At 45.0% G+C, this 14,334-nt stretch overlaps 1 protein-coding gene across 4 annotated transcripts in view; it reads left to right on the top strand.

Annotated features, from left to right (window-relative positions):
- The first annotated feature begins 681 nt into the window (after positions 1 to 681).
- Positions 682 to 14,334, top strand: part of LOC139383179 (alpha-actinin-4) — a 46,402-nt gene continuing 32,749 nt past the window's right edge. Inside the window, exon 1 of one of the 4 annotated variants that reach the window (XM_071127573.1) lies at positions 682 to 1,056. In XM_071127573.1, the coding sequence (XP_070983674.1) occupies positions 922 to 1,056 (135 nt within the window). In that variant the 5' untranslated portion in view covers positions 682 to 921. The remainder of the gene's footprint in view (positions 1,057 to 14,334) is intronic. The other 3 variants (XM_071127572.1, XM_071127571.1, XM_071127570.1) reach the window with 3 other exon arrangements.

The raw sequence follows: 14,334 nt of genomic DNA, 5'->3' as shown, positions 1-14,334 counted from the left end.
TTGTGTTTAAAGTAACTGTCCAGATTTCTATGAGTGAAATAGTTTCCTTTCAATAGTTTTTGTTATTAAGCATGTTAAAAAGCAGCTTTTCTGTGTTGGAATGGAGTGGGCGTACCCCAACAGAATGAGATACAACTGGAGATACAAGTTTGAGGTGGGGTTTTTGAAGTGTTTTTCTCCAATTTATGCTTTGGCCACATATTAGTTTTAGATGAGTCAACAACATTATTTGGATATGAGTTAACATAATATTAACTTTTGAAAGAGACATTTTCACTGGACAGTTACATTAATATTCTATGGATATTATAGAAGTAGTAGTTATCAGAACTATTCTAGTATTGCGCTCAAAATGTTACAGTTCGTAAATCTGTCTATACTGGCTACAAATCCATTTGTGCATTTTTTAAAATGTATTTCAACATTGTATCGTTTCAAGGGGCCAGGATAAATTGCATCTAAATGTTGATACAATGTTTCAATTATATATTTAGCAACATGCAAAGACTTCAATCTGCAATGATTTAGGTTACTTTACAAAGACATTCGGCTACATATCAGGCATAATACTTTGTAGAACATTACTTTTAGTAGGCTATAGTCTACTACTAAATAATGTGCTCTCAGCCTTTTGGGGGGAAGGATCTCAACAACTCATGAATAATAAGCAGACGACTGAATATTCATGAGCTATTTGGGCCTGGCAACCTACTCTAGTTTTGTAGGAGCGGCTATTTGCTTTCGACCACACCATTCTCTCCTCGGGTGGAGATTAAGCATTCTTTTAGCCAGTATTGGCAGTGTATAGACCGGATATTCCTGACGGAACGTTGAAAGCAAAGAGTTTCCGCAACTGGGTCACATTCCCTATTTCTCGTTCGAGAGTCTTAGATATACCGGTAGGTTATTAGCTATCTGACTATGGTAGATTATCACGCTTCTAATAATCAAGCATCGTCTGGAGGACCAGCCGTTTACATGGACCCAAGAGAACAAGAAAATGATTGGGACCGGGACCTGCTGCTGGACCCGGCCTGGGAGAAACAGCAAAGAAAGGTAAAATGGAAGGGAGAGGTCGGGGACTGAATTTGGGCCCTGATTGCCTAGCCGCTGCATCTATAAAACAACACGATTTTATACCGACTCAATGTAACGAACTTTTTCCTGTGTCCATATGGTATATGTCAAACAAGAAATGGGCTAATAAACTCTTTCCACATGCGTCATTACGACAGCAACCTGTATTTTCTCAATCGACCGAGGACAGCGATAGTTTTTTTATTGGAATGAAACATTGTACTCTATCTAGTTCTGCCGCTTATGTTAGCCTGGTTTATTTTCCAGTCGATATTTCTGCCATTTTTCAAGATGGCCATAGGCATAATTTCGATGAGTCAAAAAATAGTATAAGAAATTGTGTCCTGAAAGTGTTAAAATATGTTCTGGGTCGAAGCAGATAAAACATTGCTGTGCCCTCTTGTTTTTTTTTGGAATCTACTTTCTGTCGCAGTTGAAAATAAAATATTTCCAGCTGAAAATATTTTAAAGGTTTTTAGACTCGTCTTAATCCTTTTAATGCTCGCGCGCTTGTAACTATGATCAAACCTTGTAAATGTGGAGTGAGGATCATTCGAGGCAATGTTGCTTAACAGTCTGGAATGATTGAGGGTCTGTCGAGCTACACCTCGTTGTGAAAATGATTTGCCTTTTTAGTGGAGTGACGTCACCCGGAGTATTATATTACAGCCCATCATTACTCAGCGTTTTAACTCACCACATTATTCATTCAACTAATTGATTTAGCCTAACCATGCGTTCAGCTTTACCCTCTCTGGATGTCGATCCTCTAAATAGGTTTGCCTATAAAGGAAGGGATACCAACGTTTCCTCACAGGAAGAAAAATACTAAATGATGAACAAATTACTCAGATGGCCTACAAACGCAGGCAATAGGGGCTTCTTTCCTAAAAAAAAATAACACTAGTTACTGAAGGATGTATAGCTTTTATAGATCATTGGGGTGGCGTGACATTCATAGCCAGGACATTTATTACAGAAAAGTCGGAGGGGGAACCATGGGCAAATTCCTGTGGCGTTTTCACCGTTGCTGTGCCAGTTATTGCATGAAGTTAATACATGCCTCCCACCAGTGATTCTGTACTTATTGTAGCCTATGTATTTAGGCCTGCTGTATGTATGTGGAAATCAGACTCCAAGTGGACATCCAACATGCCACTGTGTTATTCTACCTAAAGGGTTTTTTTCAACACCAAAATGTCATCCTGCTCAGTCTAGTCCAGTTTAATACACTGGTTAAAATGTAATACACTTCAGAGAGCTCCATTTCAGCTTGAGAAACATGTAATTAAGTCCAACCTAATGCCAAAAATCAGCCACACGCCAAGACATGTTGTAATACCCAACATTTTGTTGGAGGCCATTCTTTCTGGTTTAATTTCAATACTAGCAGGGCAATGTTGGAATCGGTGTCCATGCAAATGTATTGGGATGTCAGTTAGCCAACCTACTTCAAAGCAAGGGACATTCAGCCACCAAATATGTGCAAAGGGTAAAAGCCACCCCAAACTCAACCACTGTCAGTCTGATGCGATGGCCAAACTTTTTCGTACACTGTTTGGATATGGTCTCGTCTCACATTCAGTTTAACATATATTTAAGATCAGTGGGAATTTTTACTGCTCCTCATTTCCCTATATACACTGCACTATCAAAGTACCTGTCTGTTTGCATTACCATGATTGTTGACGGTCTGTTACAACTCAGCCCCACCAAGAGAAATGCTCTTTCTCTCCTGACCAGACGCACCCATACCACAGTGCCCTGACTTGCATAGATTACCACACAGCCAAGGTGGGCAGTGTTCTAAGTTTCTTCCATTCTCTCCCATTTCCCCAAGCTATTCATTTGACTGGCAGACTCGGTCAGTTCAGGGCTGGCTGCTTTGGTTTCTCACAAGTGGCCAGGGTGTTTTTAAGGAATTGGGGCACTAAGCGCTGGACTAGTGGGAGTGGCTGATTTGATGTCCATGTTAAAAGAAACCGGTTGTTTCTCCTTTGTCGAGTGTGTGTTTGTGTGACTGGGGCTGATGAAGGGATAAGCAGGGAAGACTCAACTGTGAGTGTAGATATTCCTATCTCCGCCCATAGAGAAACTACACCTGAGTTTCTATTGTTTTATCTGCACGAAGGCCTTCTAGCTGACCACTTTTTTTTGCAGTTATATACTCAGGCCTCTGGGTGTTAAGTGTCAAGTGGTCCCTCCCTGATCTCACGTCAGTGTTTGACCTGTCATCAGCCTGAGAGCAGTACTGCTGACCCTGGTCTGAAATCAGCTGAATGTAAAATGACCAGGTGGCGAGGGGACAGAGCAGAATGGAATGTAACCGCTCTCCCTCCCTCCCTCTTTTCTCTCTTTCTCCCACAGCAAGAGCATGCAGGGGGAAACATTCCATTTGTGGCCCATTATAGCTGGGGGGGTTTCTGTGTTTTTTTTAACATACCCCCCCCGAATGAAAAATATGTTTTTTTTGCAGGATTGCAGATGTGGACAATCTGGTGCGCTGGGAAAGTCCTCCAGGGCAGGCAGGGAAGTTGTGTGGCCACATATTGAGGGCTTGGCAAGGGGTGTCGTCCTACCATCTTTGGGTGCTCCCGTTTTTTAAATGGTTGGGGTTTGGGGGCTATTTGTGTTTTTCTGTGTCAGCCATTCTCTCTGGTCTGTTTCTCCTCCCCTCCCCTGTTCATGGGGCTACATTTTAGGGGAGTGAGGAGAGGTTCATAATGCCTTCACATGCTAGAAGCCATAGATGGGGTCTTTTGAAATTGAGTCGCAACACACACGCTATGATGGTGTGGCTCATGTTATTGACTTGTACTTCTTGTGTAGCCTCCTCATCAGTAGTACTAAAACTCTGTTTCTGTTGGGAGATTGTCTTCTGAGCTGGTGCCAACATGCCACTGTTCGGCTATAGATATCAACCCCCAAATCTCATTTAGGATTGTTTAGAGCCAGGAGTCAAATATCTGCAATGTGCAGCTCTCCTACTTGAGTCTGTGGTTTCTGTCTGTACATGTGAGACAGTGTTTGTATAAACCAACTTGAAGCACTGCTTGTTTGCGTGTAGGTATGTCTGTGCTTATTGGACCAGGCCCTGTGCTTTTGGGGGCTTGTAGGCAATTGGGAGAAAGGAATGTGTGTTTGGGTGTGGTGGTGTGGTCTGTGAAGAAGGGGATGGCTGCATTATTATGGGGAGTGGGAGGGGGATTTAGGAGAGAAGTTATTTCTTCCACATAGCAGAGTAATGACTGTGGGGTTTCGCCATGGGTTGGTGATAAACACTGTTCCGTTTAAATAAACAAAGTTCCCTCTCCTGTTGCATGTTCTGGCAATTTAGCCAGTCAACACTAGTAGATTGGTTTGTGCCAAGTAATTGCATGACCATTTATTTTTATTTTTTTTGGTCCCTTTTTTTTGTTGTCAGTCAGCAAAGGTGTGATGTGTGTCTGGCATATGTCTATTCTGATAAAAGCCTCACCGAGGCCTCTATGCAGGGAGTATTTTTGGCAGTGGTGGACCAGTCATTATTTAGTCTGTACCCGTGAGAAAGCCAAGCCAGACCACAGTGCTGCTCAGCAGGGCTTTTAGCAGGCCTAGAGCATAAGACTATCTGCTGCTATTAAAAGCACCACTATTGCAATACACTGTCTAATCATGGCCTTGTCTGAGACTCTAATTCAATTGTAATGTAAATAGATACCGATCTAGGCATTTTATTTGTATGTATTCTAATGCAGGAGTGGGCTAAGTGCAGGCTATATAACCCATACATACTATGACAGGGGCAGGCAACCCTGTTCCTGGAGTGCCACAGGCACCACACCTGACCAACTGAGCTAATTGGTCAGTTCAGTGATTGCCTAAATTATTCACACCTGGTCTTTCAGGTCGGTTAAATCAAAACATGAAGTGCCTGTACCACTCCAGGACCTGGGTTGCCTAGCCCTGCACTATGAGATGCTTTTAACCTGAACTACAGAAAACTATCTTGCTTTAGTGAGAAATGGCAGTCGCCAACAGTGGCTTTTAGTCACCAGTGCGTTTGTCTAGCTAACTCTACCACAACACTCATTGTGTCCTCAGCTTGACTAAAGTCAAACACTTGAAATACCATCCTCTAGTGCAGCCTGCCAGGTTTGACTTGATAGCATTTGTGTCTCTGTCAATTGACCCATGTTGCTGGTCTTGCCAAGTGGCACCACCACTGCAGCAGTAGATGTCCCCAATCTGTGCTGGAAGTTAACCCTGGCCTGAACCCTACACAACATCTGTCCGATAAATCCACTGAAACCCCTTCAGGAAAGACTGTCTGGATAAAAGGCTGGTTCTGAGATTTCATCATATCCAGTCAGTGTCAGGCCACAGGGAGACTCTGTTACTGGGAGCAGATGTGCAGAGATACTACTTTACATTAAGATGTTGCTTCAGAGACACGTGCTGTGTATTTGTATGAGTCAACTGTTACAGGAAGCTGAAGGCTTTCATCTCTGCTATTGGAAAGGCTCCGCCACAGTTTAGCCTTGACATTTTGGCTGGTAGAATGCCTACTACAGCTACGCAGTCCACCTGATTTCACAATGAACCAGAGACCAGTTACTTTTTAAAGGTGATCTTTGACTGGGTCATCACTCCTGGGGCATGCTATCATGGACGGCTCTATCCAAAGTGCCACATTAGTGAAATAGTTCATGCAGTTACAGTCCACTGCTATACCATTTGGTAAAGATCTGCCTTGGGCCACGCCCTTTTAAAGTTGACTCGCAATTGAAATGTTTCTACCACTGACTCCATCCTCCCACTGACTTGTCATTGAGTTTTTAATGTATCTAGTGTTTGTTTAACCGCAGGACTTGGTGTCTGAGCTGCATCAAACTCTGGTAGCATGCTGCCCCCTGACATGATCTCACCCTTATCCCAGCTGGAGGAGAGGCAGCTGGATCAGGGGACTTAATAAGAACATGGCTCTGGTGGAAGGGCTAAGGAGGATCAGGAAGGCATGGCCAGAGACACACCGTATCGGTTAATCCTTTTGGTCAGTGGCTTTCCATAGCTGTGGAGAACACTGCTCAAGGGTAACTCAAGGGTAGTCCCAACGAGCTACTTCTCAGATCTGTTTGGACAGAAGTGATGCAGAGGGTTGGCTTATAAACTTCAGGTTTGATTGGTTTAACCGTCGCTCAGCAGGGTTTGTGTCGGGACCGGGTGGTCTGGATGGATGTGGTTTGATCTGATGAACCTGCTGGTGGCGCTCCTAGCAGGTGTGTGTGTGTGTGTGTGTGTGTGTTAACAACCAAACAAAACAGCCTTGAGTGAACAGGCTTAGCTGCCAGTCAACGGTACACATAAACACATACTGTTATCTCTGTATGATTAGTGGTAGGCTCCTCCTACCCTCTAGCCATAAGGGGAGGTCATAGAGAGAAGCAGCTCTTTGAAGCGTTTTCTCTGAGGCCTTCATTTCTACAGGCCTTCTATTGTGGCTTCTCATTTTATTATTAAAGACTCTGGTAAGTGGGGCACAGTGTGAGGGAGGGTCTTGAAACTAAGCATGTTGGGATGTTGTTAATTGCCCCCAGCCCTTGGAAAAGTGCAGAAACCCACCAACACACAGTGTTTGTCTGACTCTGAGCCCCAGGTGGTTGCATGCACGGCAAGTGCAATTTTAAATATTACAGCGTGACCCAGCAGCTACTAGGCCAACCCAGAGTCATGTCGCCGTCTTTCAGTTTGAGGTTTCACCCTGCACCCAGTCAGAGAGGGCACAGAGAGAACCAGCCACAGCAACACTTTTCCTTTCCTTGGCCCATTGTTTGCATATAATGTCTGCAGCGCCACTGAAAGACTCTTAAGTGTACAGGGCCCAGACAAAAGACTGTTTGTAAGAGGATTAGAGCGCGGCCCACGGAAATACACAGGCTTATTTTTAGTATTTAGGCTATATATTTTTATTTTTTGGCCAGCAGCCGGTTGGATTTCGACTTCATCACAAAACCAGTGCAGTTTAACATTTTGGCCATGTGGTCGGGTCCTCATGTGGGAGGCGCTCTTTCTAGTCAGGCATTTACAGGGGCGGACTGGCAGATCGTCAGGGAGGGAGAGAAATGCCTGGCTTTTTTTCGGAGTGTGTTGCAACACAAAGGCAGCTCCTCAGAGACTGTTGTTAGCACACAGACAACCGTATAAAGACCAGAAAAACACAGATACGCCGGACAGTTAATCTACTAGACTTATAAAGGTTGTCCTTTAACTTGAACGTTGAATCAACGCAAAACAAAGGGTGTTCATGCTACTTTGGGCACAGCCATCACCAACTCTCTAGTAGGAAGTGACAAGACTACTGGCTCTTCTCGTGCTGTAGATGCTCCCATTTAAACTCACCCAGTCCAATGGGCTTGTTTGTCCTAGTTCAGCCCAGTATGTGACTCCTACTAGAGTCCATCTCAAGGGAGTAGCAGGAAAGGGGAAGGAAGGCTGTGGCTTCTGTGGTTTTCTGTTGCTTCCTTATTCAACTTCAGTTGTAGAAGTAGCCCTCAGATTCAGATCTCTGTGTCTTTCAGTTCCACATGGTAGCAGAGATTTGGAGTCCTAAGCACAGCATGAGACAGAACAGAGTGGGAGCTAATAGAGAGTGATGATTGTTGGTCACCAGAGGAGGAGGATTGCCCTTGAGGTGTCCCCGCCTATTAACCAGGCCTCTTAGTGGCTAACCTGCAGGGTGAGAGATGAGGAAAGAACTTTGGGTGGTTTTTGTCTATCTCTGTCTGTAGTGTGACCTGCCTTTGCCTGTGTGTCACCGGCCAGCTGACAGAGGGCCCTATCACAGCAGGCCCAGGGTGTGCATCATAAGCGCAGCAAAAAAAGAAACTTCCTCTCACTGTCAACTGCGTTTATTTTCAGAAAACTTGTGTAAATATTTGTATGAACATAAGATTCAACAACAGAGACTAGAGGTCGACTGATTAATCGGAATGGCTGATTAATTAGAACCAATTACAAGTTTTCATAAGAATCGGAAATCTGTATTTTTAGACACCGATTTGGCCGTTTATTTTTTTAATCTTTTACAACTTTTTAACTAGGCAAGTCAGTTAAGAACACATTCTTATTTTCAATGACGGCCTAGGAACGGTAGGTTAACTGCCTTGTTCAGGGGCAGAATGACAGATTTTTACCTTGCCAGCTCGAGGGTTCAATCTTGCAACCTTACGGTTAACTAGTCCAACGCTCTAACGCTCCAACGCTGCTGCGCCTTCTTCACGATGCTGTCTGTGTGAGTGGACCAATTCAGTTTGTCTGTGACGTGTATGCCGAGGAACTTAAAACTTGCTACCCTCTCCACTACTGTTCCATCGATGTGGATAGGGGGGTGTTCCCTCTGCTGTTTCCTGAAGTCCACAATCATCTCCTTAGTTTTGTTGACGTTGAGTGTGAGGTTATTTTCCTGACACCACACTCCGAAGGCCCTCCCTCACCTCCTCCCTGTAGGCCGTCTCGTCGTTGTTGGTAATCAAGCCTACCACTGTTGTGTCGTCCGCAAACTTGATGATTGAGTTGGAGGCGTGCGTGGCCACGCAGTCGTGGGTGAACAGGGAGTACAGGAGAGGGCTCAGAACGCACCCTTGTGGGGCCCCAGTGTTGAGGATCAGCGGGGTGGAGATGTTGTTGCCTACCCTCACCACCTGGGGGCGGCCCGTCAGGAAGTCCAGTACCCAGTTGCACAGGGCGGGGTCGAGACCCAGGGTCTCGAGCTTGATGACGAGCTTGGAGGGTACTATGGTGTTGAATGCCGAGCTGTAGTCGATGAACAGCATTCTCACATAGGTATTCCTCTTGTCCAGATGGGTTAGGGCAGTGTGCAGTGTGGTTGAGATTGCATCGTCTGTGGACCTATTTGGGCGGTAAGCAAATTGGAGTGGGTCTAGGGTGTCGGGTAGGGTGGAGGTGATATGGTCCTTGACTAGTCTCTCAAAGCACTTCATGATGACGGAAGTGAGTGCTACAGGGCTGTAGTCGTTTAGCTCAGTTACCTTAGCTTTCTTGGGAACAGGGACAATGGTGGCCCTCTTGAAGCATGTGGGAACAGCAGACTGGTATAGGGATTGATTGAATATGTCCGTAAACACACCGGCCAGCTGGTCTGCGCATGTAGTCCGTGATTGACTGTAGACCCTGCCACATGCCTCTTGTGTCTGAGCCGTTGAATTGAGATTCTACTTTGTCTCTGTACTGGCGCTTAGCTTGTTTGATAGCCTTGCGGAGGGAATAGCTGCACTGTTTGTATTCGGTCATGTTACCAGTCACCTTGCCCTGATTAAAAGCAGTGGTTCGCGCTTTCAGTTTCACGCGAATGCTGCCATCAATCCACGGTTTCTGGTTAGGGAATGTTTTAATCGTTGCTATGGGAACGACATCTTCAACGCACGTTCTAATGAACTCGCACACCGAATCAGCGTATTCGTCAATATTGTTATCTGACGCAATACGAAACATGTCCCAGTCCACGTGATGGAAGCAGTCTTGGAGTGTGGAGTCAGCTTGGTCGGACCAGCGTTGGACAGACCTCAGCGTGGGAGCCTCTTGTTTTAGTTTCTGTCTGTAGGCAGGGATCAACAAAATGGAGTCGTGGTCAGCTTTTCCGAAAGGAGGGCGGGGCAGGGCCTTATATGCGTCGCGGAAGTTAGAGTAACAATGATCCAAGGTTTTTCCACCCCTGGTTGCGCAATCGATATGCTGATAAAATTTAGGGAGTCTTGTTTTCAGATTAGCCTTGTTAAAATCCCCAGCTACAATGAATGCAGCCTCCGGATAAATGGATTCCAGTTTGCAAAGAGTCAAATAAAGTTTGTTCAGAGCCATCGATGTGTCTGCTTGGGGGGGGATATATACGGCTGTGATTATAATCGAAGAGAATTCTCTTGGTAGATAATGCGGTCTACATTTGATTGAGGAATTCTAAATCAGGTGAACAGAAGGATTTGAGTTCCTGTATGTTTCTTTCATCACACCATGTCTCGTTAGCCATAAGGCATACGCCCCCGTCCCTCTTTTTACCAGAAAGATGTTTGTTTCTGTCGGCGCGATGCGTGGAGAAACCAGTTGGCTGCACCGCCTCCGATAGCGTCTCTCCAGTGAGCCATGTTTCCGTGAAGCAAAGAACGTTACAGTCTCTGATGTCCCTCTGGAATGCTACCCTTGCTCGGATTTCATCAACCTTGTTGTCAAGAGACTGGACATTGGCGAGAAGAATGCTAGGGAGTGGTGCACGATGTGCCCGTCTCCGGAGTCTGACCAGAAGACCGCCCGTTTCCCTCTTTTTCGGAGTCGTTTTTTTGGGTCGCTGCATGGGATCCATTCCGTTGTCCTGGGTGAAAGGCAGAACACAGGATTCGCGTCGCGAAAAACATATTCTTGGTCGTACTGATGGTGAGTTGACGCTGATCTTATATTCAGTAGTTCTTCTCGACTGTATGTAATGAAACCTAAGATGACCTGGGGTACTAATGTAAGAAATAACACGTAAAAAAAACAAAACACTGCATAGTTTCCTAGGAACGCGAAGCGAGGCGGCCATCTCTGTCGGCGCCGGATGTTTGTTTTCCCTTTATTTTTTTGAGCAGTGTATTTATCCGCCATGTTGGAGTCAACAGAAATACGAAATTACATCATAAATATTCCCTTTGATGTTCTTTCATCAGAATGCTGTGCAAAGAATCCTAGTTCCGCAATAAATCATTGTTTTGTTCCATAATGTCCATTACTAGTGTCCAATTAGCTACTTTTGCTAGCACGTTTAGTTCACATGTCCAAAAGCTGGCGCTGGTCCAGGCGAACTCTGATGAAAACTTCAAAAAGTTATATTCCAGGTCGAATAAACTGGTCAAACTAAGTAGAGAATCATTCTTCAGGATGTTATTATCATATATATCCAATAACGTTCCAACCGGGTTATTTGTTTTTGTCTACAGAGTAATGGAATGCAAGGCGATATAATGACTACTGTGCGTAACCAGGAACTGGCATTCTGCCAGACCAGTGACTCAAATAGGTGCCATCCGGTCCCACATCACACTAGAGGCTTCATTCCACGTTCTACTGACTGTTAGCATCTAGTGGAAGGCGTAGGAAGTGCGAACAGATCCATATCTTATTTGGATGTGAATAGGCGATGAGTTAAATCAACCAGCCCCACAATTTCCACTTCCTGTTTGGAAGTTTGCCTGCCCTATGAGTTCTGTTATACTCAGACTTAATTCAAACAGTTTTAGAAACTTCAGAGTGTTTTCTATCCAATAGTAATAATAATATGCATATATTAGCATCTGGGACAGAGTAGGAGGCAGTTCACTATGGGCACGCAATTCATCCAAAGTGAAAATGCTGCCCCCTATTCCTAAAAGGTTAAGTTAAAATAAGTGTTCATTCAGTATTGTTGTAATTGTCATTATTACAAATAAATAAAAAAGATTGGCCGATTTAATCGGTATCGGCTTTTTTTTGGTCCTCCAATAATCGTTATCAGTGGTGAAAAATCATAATCGGTCGACCTCTAACAGAGACCTACATGTCTGTGGAACTTGTTCAGTTTGACTAACAGAAATGGAATAATGTGTCCCTGAACAAAGGGGGGGTCAAAATCAAAAATAACAGTCAGTATCTGGTGTGGCCACCAGCTGCATTAAGTACTGCAGTGCATCTCCTCCTCATGGACTGCACTAGATTTGCCAGTTCTTGCTGCGAGATGTTACTCTTCCACCAAGGCACCTGCAAGTTCCCAGACATTTCTGGGAGGAATGGCCCTAGCCCTCACACTCCGATCCACCAGGTCCCAGACATGCACAATGGGATTGAGATCCAGGGTCTTCGCTGGCCATGGCAAAACACTGACATTCCTGTCTTGCAGGAAATCACGCAGGGTACCGCATGAGGGAGGATGTCTTCCCTGTAACACACAGCGTTGAGATTGCCTGCAATGACAACAAGCTCAGTCCGATGATGCTGTGACACACCGCCCCAGACCATGACGGTCCCTCTACCTCCAAATCGATCCCGCTCCAGAGTACAGGCCTCGGTGCAACGTTCATTCCTTCGACGATAAACGCGAATCCGGCCATCTCCCCTGGTGAGACAACTGCGAACTCGTCAGTGAAGAGCACTTTTTGCCAGTCCCGTCTGGTCCAGCGACGGTCGGTTTGTGCCCATCAGTGACGTTGTTACCGGTGATGTCTGGTGAGGACCTGCCTTACAACAGGCCTACAAGCCTGTCCTGGTGTAACTCGGGCAGTTTTGCCGTCCTGTACCTGTACTACAAGTGTGATGTTCAGATGTTGTTAGACGTGTTCTGCCACTGCGACGACGATCAGCTGTCCGTCCTGTCTCCCTGTAGTGCTGTCTTAGGCTTCTCACAGTACGGACATTGCAATTTATTGCCCTGGCCACATCTGTAGTCCTCATGCCTCCTTGCAGAATCCCTAAGGCACGTTCACGCAGATGAGCAGGGACCCTGGGCATCTTTCTTTTGGTGTTTTTCAGAGTCAGTAGAAAGGCCTCTTTAGTGCCCTAAGTTTTTATAACTGTGACCTTAATTGCCTACCGTCTGTATGCTGTTAGTGTCTTAACGACCGTTCCACAGGTGCATGTTCATTAATTGTTTATGGTTCATTGAACAAGCATGGGAAACGGTGTTTTAAACCCTTTACAATGAAGATCTGTGAAGTTATTTGGATTTTTACGAATTATCTTTGAAAGACAGGGTCCTGAAAAAGGGACGTTTCTTTTTAGATATGTTTCCCCCCAGTGAATCCTTCCTCTCCTACACTCGCTGGGGAATCACCCAACTGCCTGCATCTGTTCTCCTTCCTCAGAGCCGTGCAGGCCAGGGAAGTGCACCAGACAATCTCTCTGACAAATCGAATCAAAGCCCCCAAAGGCATTCTTAAACGAGCGATTTTAACAAAGAGCGCTCTGTACAGGGGCCCTCCACTGCAGCAGTGTACTGGAAAGCCTAACGAACTGCAGCAGCGTAGCCCCAGACAGACAGATGTGTGAATAAACGCCTCAGTGTGCAAGCGTTCACACCACCCATGAGAAGAACAGTGTGTGGTGTTCTGTGGTCGCAGTGTAGTACGTTGGATACTTGTCATAGATTTCATGCTGTTTGCCACGCGGTACCACTCTTCTTTTAATTGTTGTTGGTATGATCTTGATCAGTCTCTCTCTGAGCTGTACACATCTAGGTCTTTGGCATTGCTCTACTACCATGTTCTTTATGGACTAGGCCTTGTGATATCCCCCACCTGCATGTATGGTGGTACCCCCCCTGGCTTAGCACCCCGGGCCTACTGACTCTGGGGAGGGGGGGGGGAAGAGAGAGTCAGTCAGTCAATCAATCTGAGACGGGCTCATTGACTCAAATACTCTTAACCCCCGCCCCTCCACCCGGTCTAAGTGTTTACTAGAGGTCGACCGATTATGATTTTTCAACACGATACCAATTATTGGAGGACCAAAAAAAAGCCGATACCGATTTAATTGGCCGATTTTAAAAATAAATAAATAATAATAAAACAAATGTTTATTTTATTTATTTGTAATAATGACAATTACAACAATACTGAATGAACACTTATTTTAACTTAAGATAATACATCAATAAAATCAATTTAGCCTCAAATAAATAATGAAACATGTTCAATTTGGTTTAAATAATGCTGGAGAAGAAAGTTCCTTGCTCAGAACATGAGAACATGAAAGCTGGTGGTTCCTTTTAACAATATTCCCAGGTAAGAAGTTTTAGGTTGTAGTTATTATAGGAATTATAGGACTATTTCTCTCTATACAATTTGTATTTCATTAACCTTTGACTATTGGCTGTTCTTATTGGCACTTTAGTGTTGCCAGTGTAACAGTATAGGTTCTGTCCCTCTCCTCGCTCCTACCTGGGCTCGAACCAGGGAACACAATGACAACAGCCACCCTCGAAGCAGCGTTACCCATCGCTCCACAAAAGCTGTGGCTCTTGCAGAGCAAGGGGAACAACCACTCCAAGTCTCCGAGCGAGTGACGTTTGAAACGCTATTAGCGTGCACCCTGCTAACTAGCTAGCCATTTCACATCGGTTACACAAGCCTAATCTCGGGAGTTGATAGGCTTGAAGTCAAACAGCTGCTGGCAAATGCACTAAAATGCTGTTTGAATGAATGCTTACGAGCCTGCTGGTGCCTACCATCGCTCAGTCAGACTGCTCTATCAAATCATAGA

Source organism: Oncorhynchus clarkii, chromosome 24, assembly GCF_045791955.1.
Source record: "Oncorhynchus clarkii lewisi isolate Uvic-CL-2024 chromosome 24, UVic_Ocla_1.0, whole genome shotgun sequence".
NCBI lineage: Eukaryota > Metazoa > Chordata > Actinopteri > Salmoniformes > Salmonidae > Oncorhynchus > Oncorhynchus clarkii.
The sequence above is the reverse complement of the archived record's forward strand: the minus strand, read 5'-3'. Positions and strand labels throughout refer to the sequence as shown.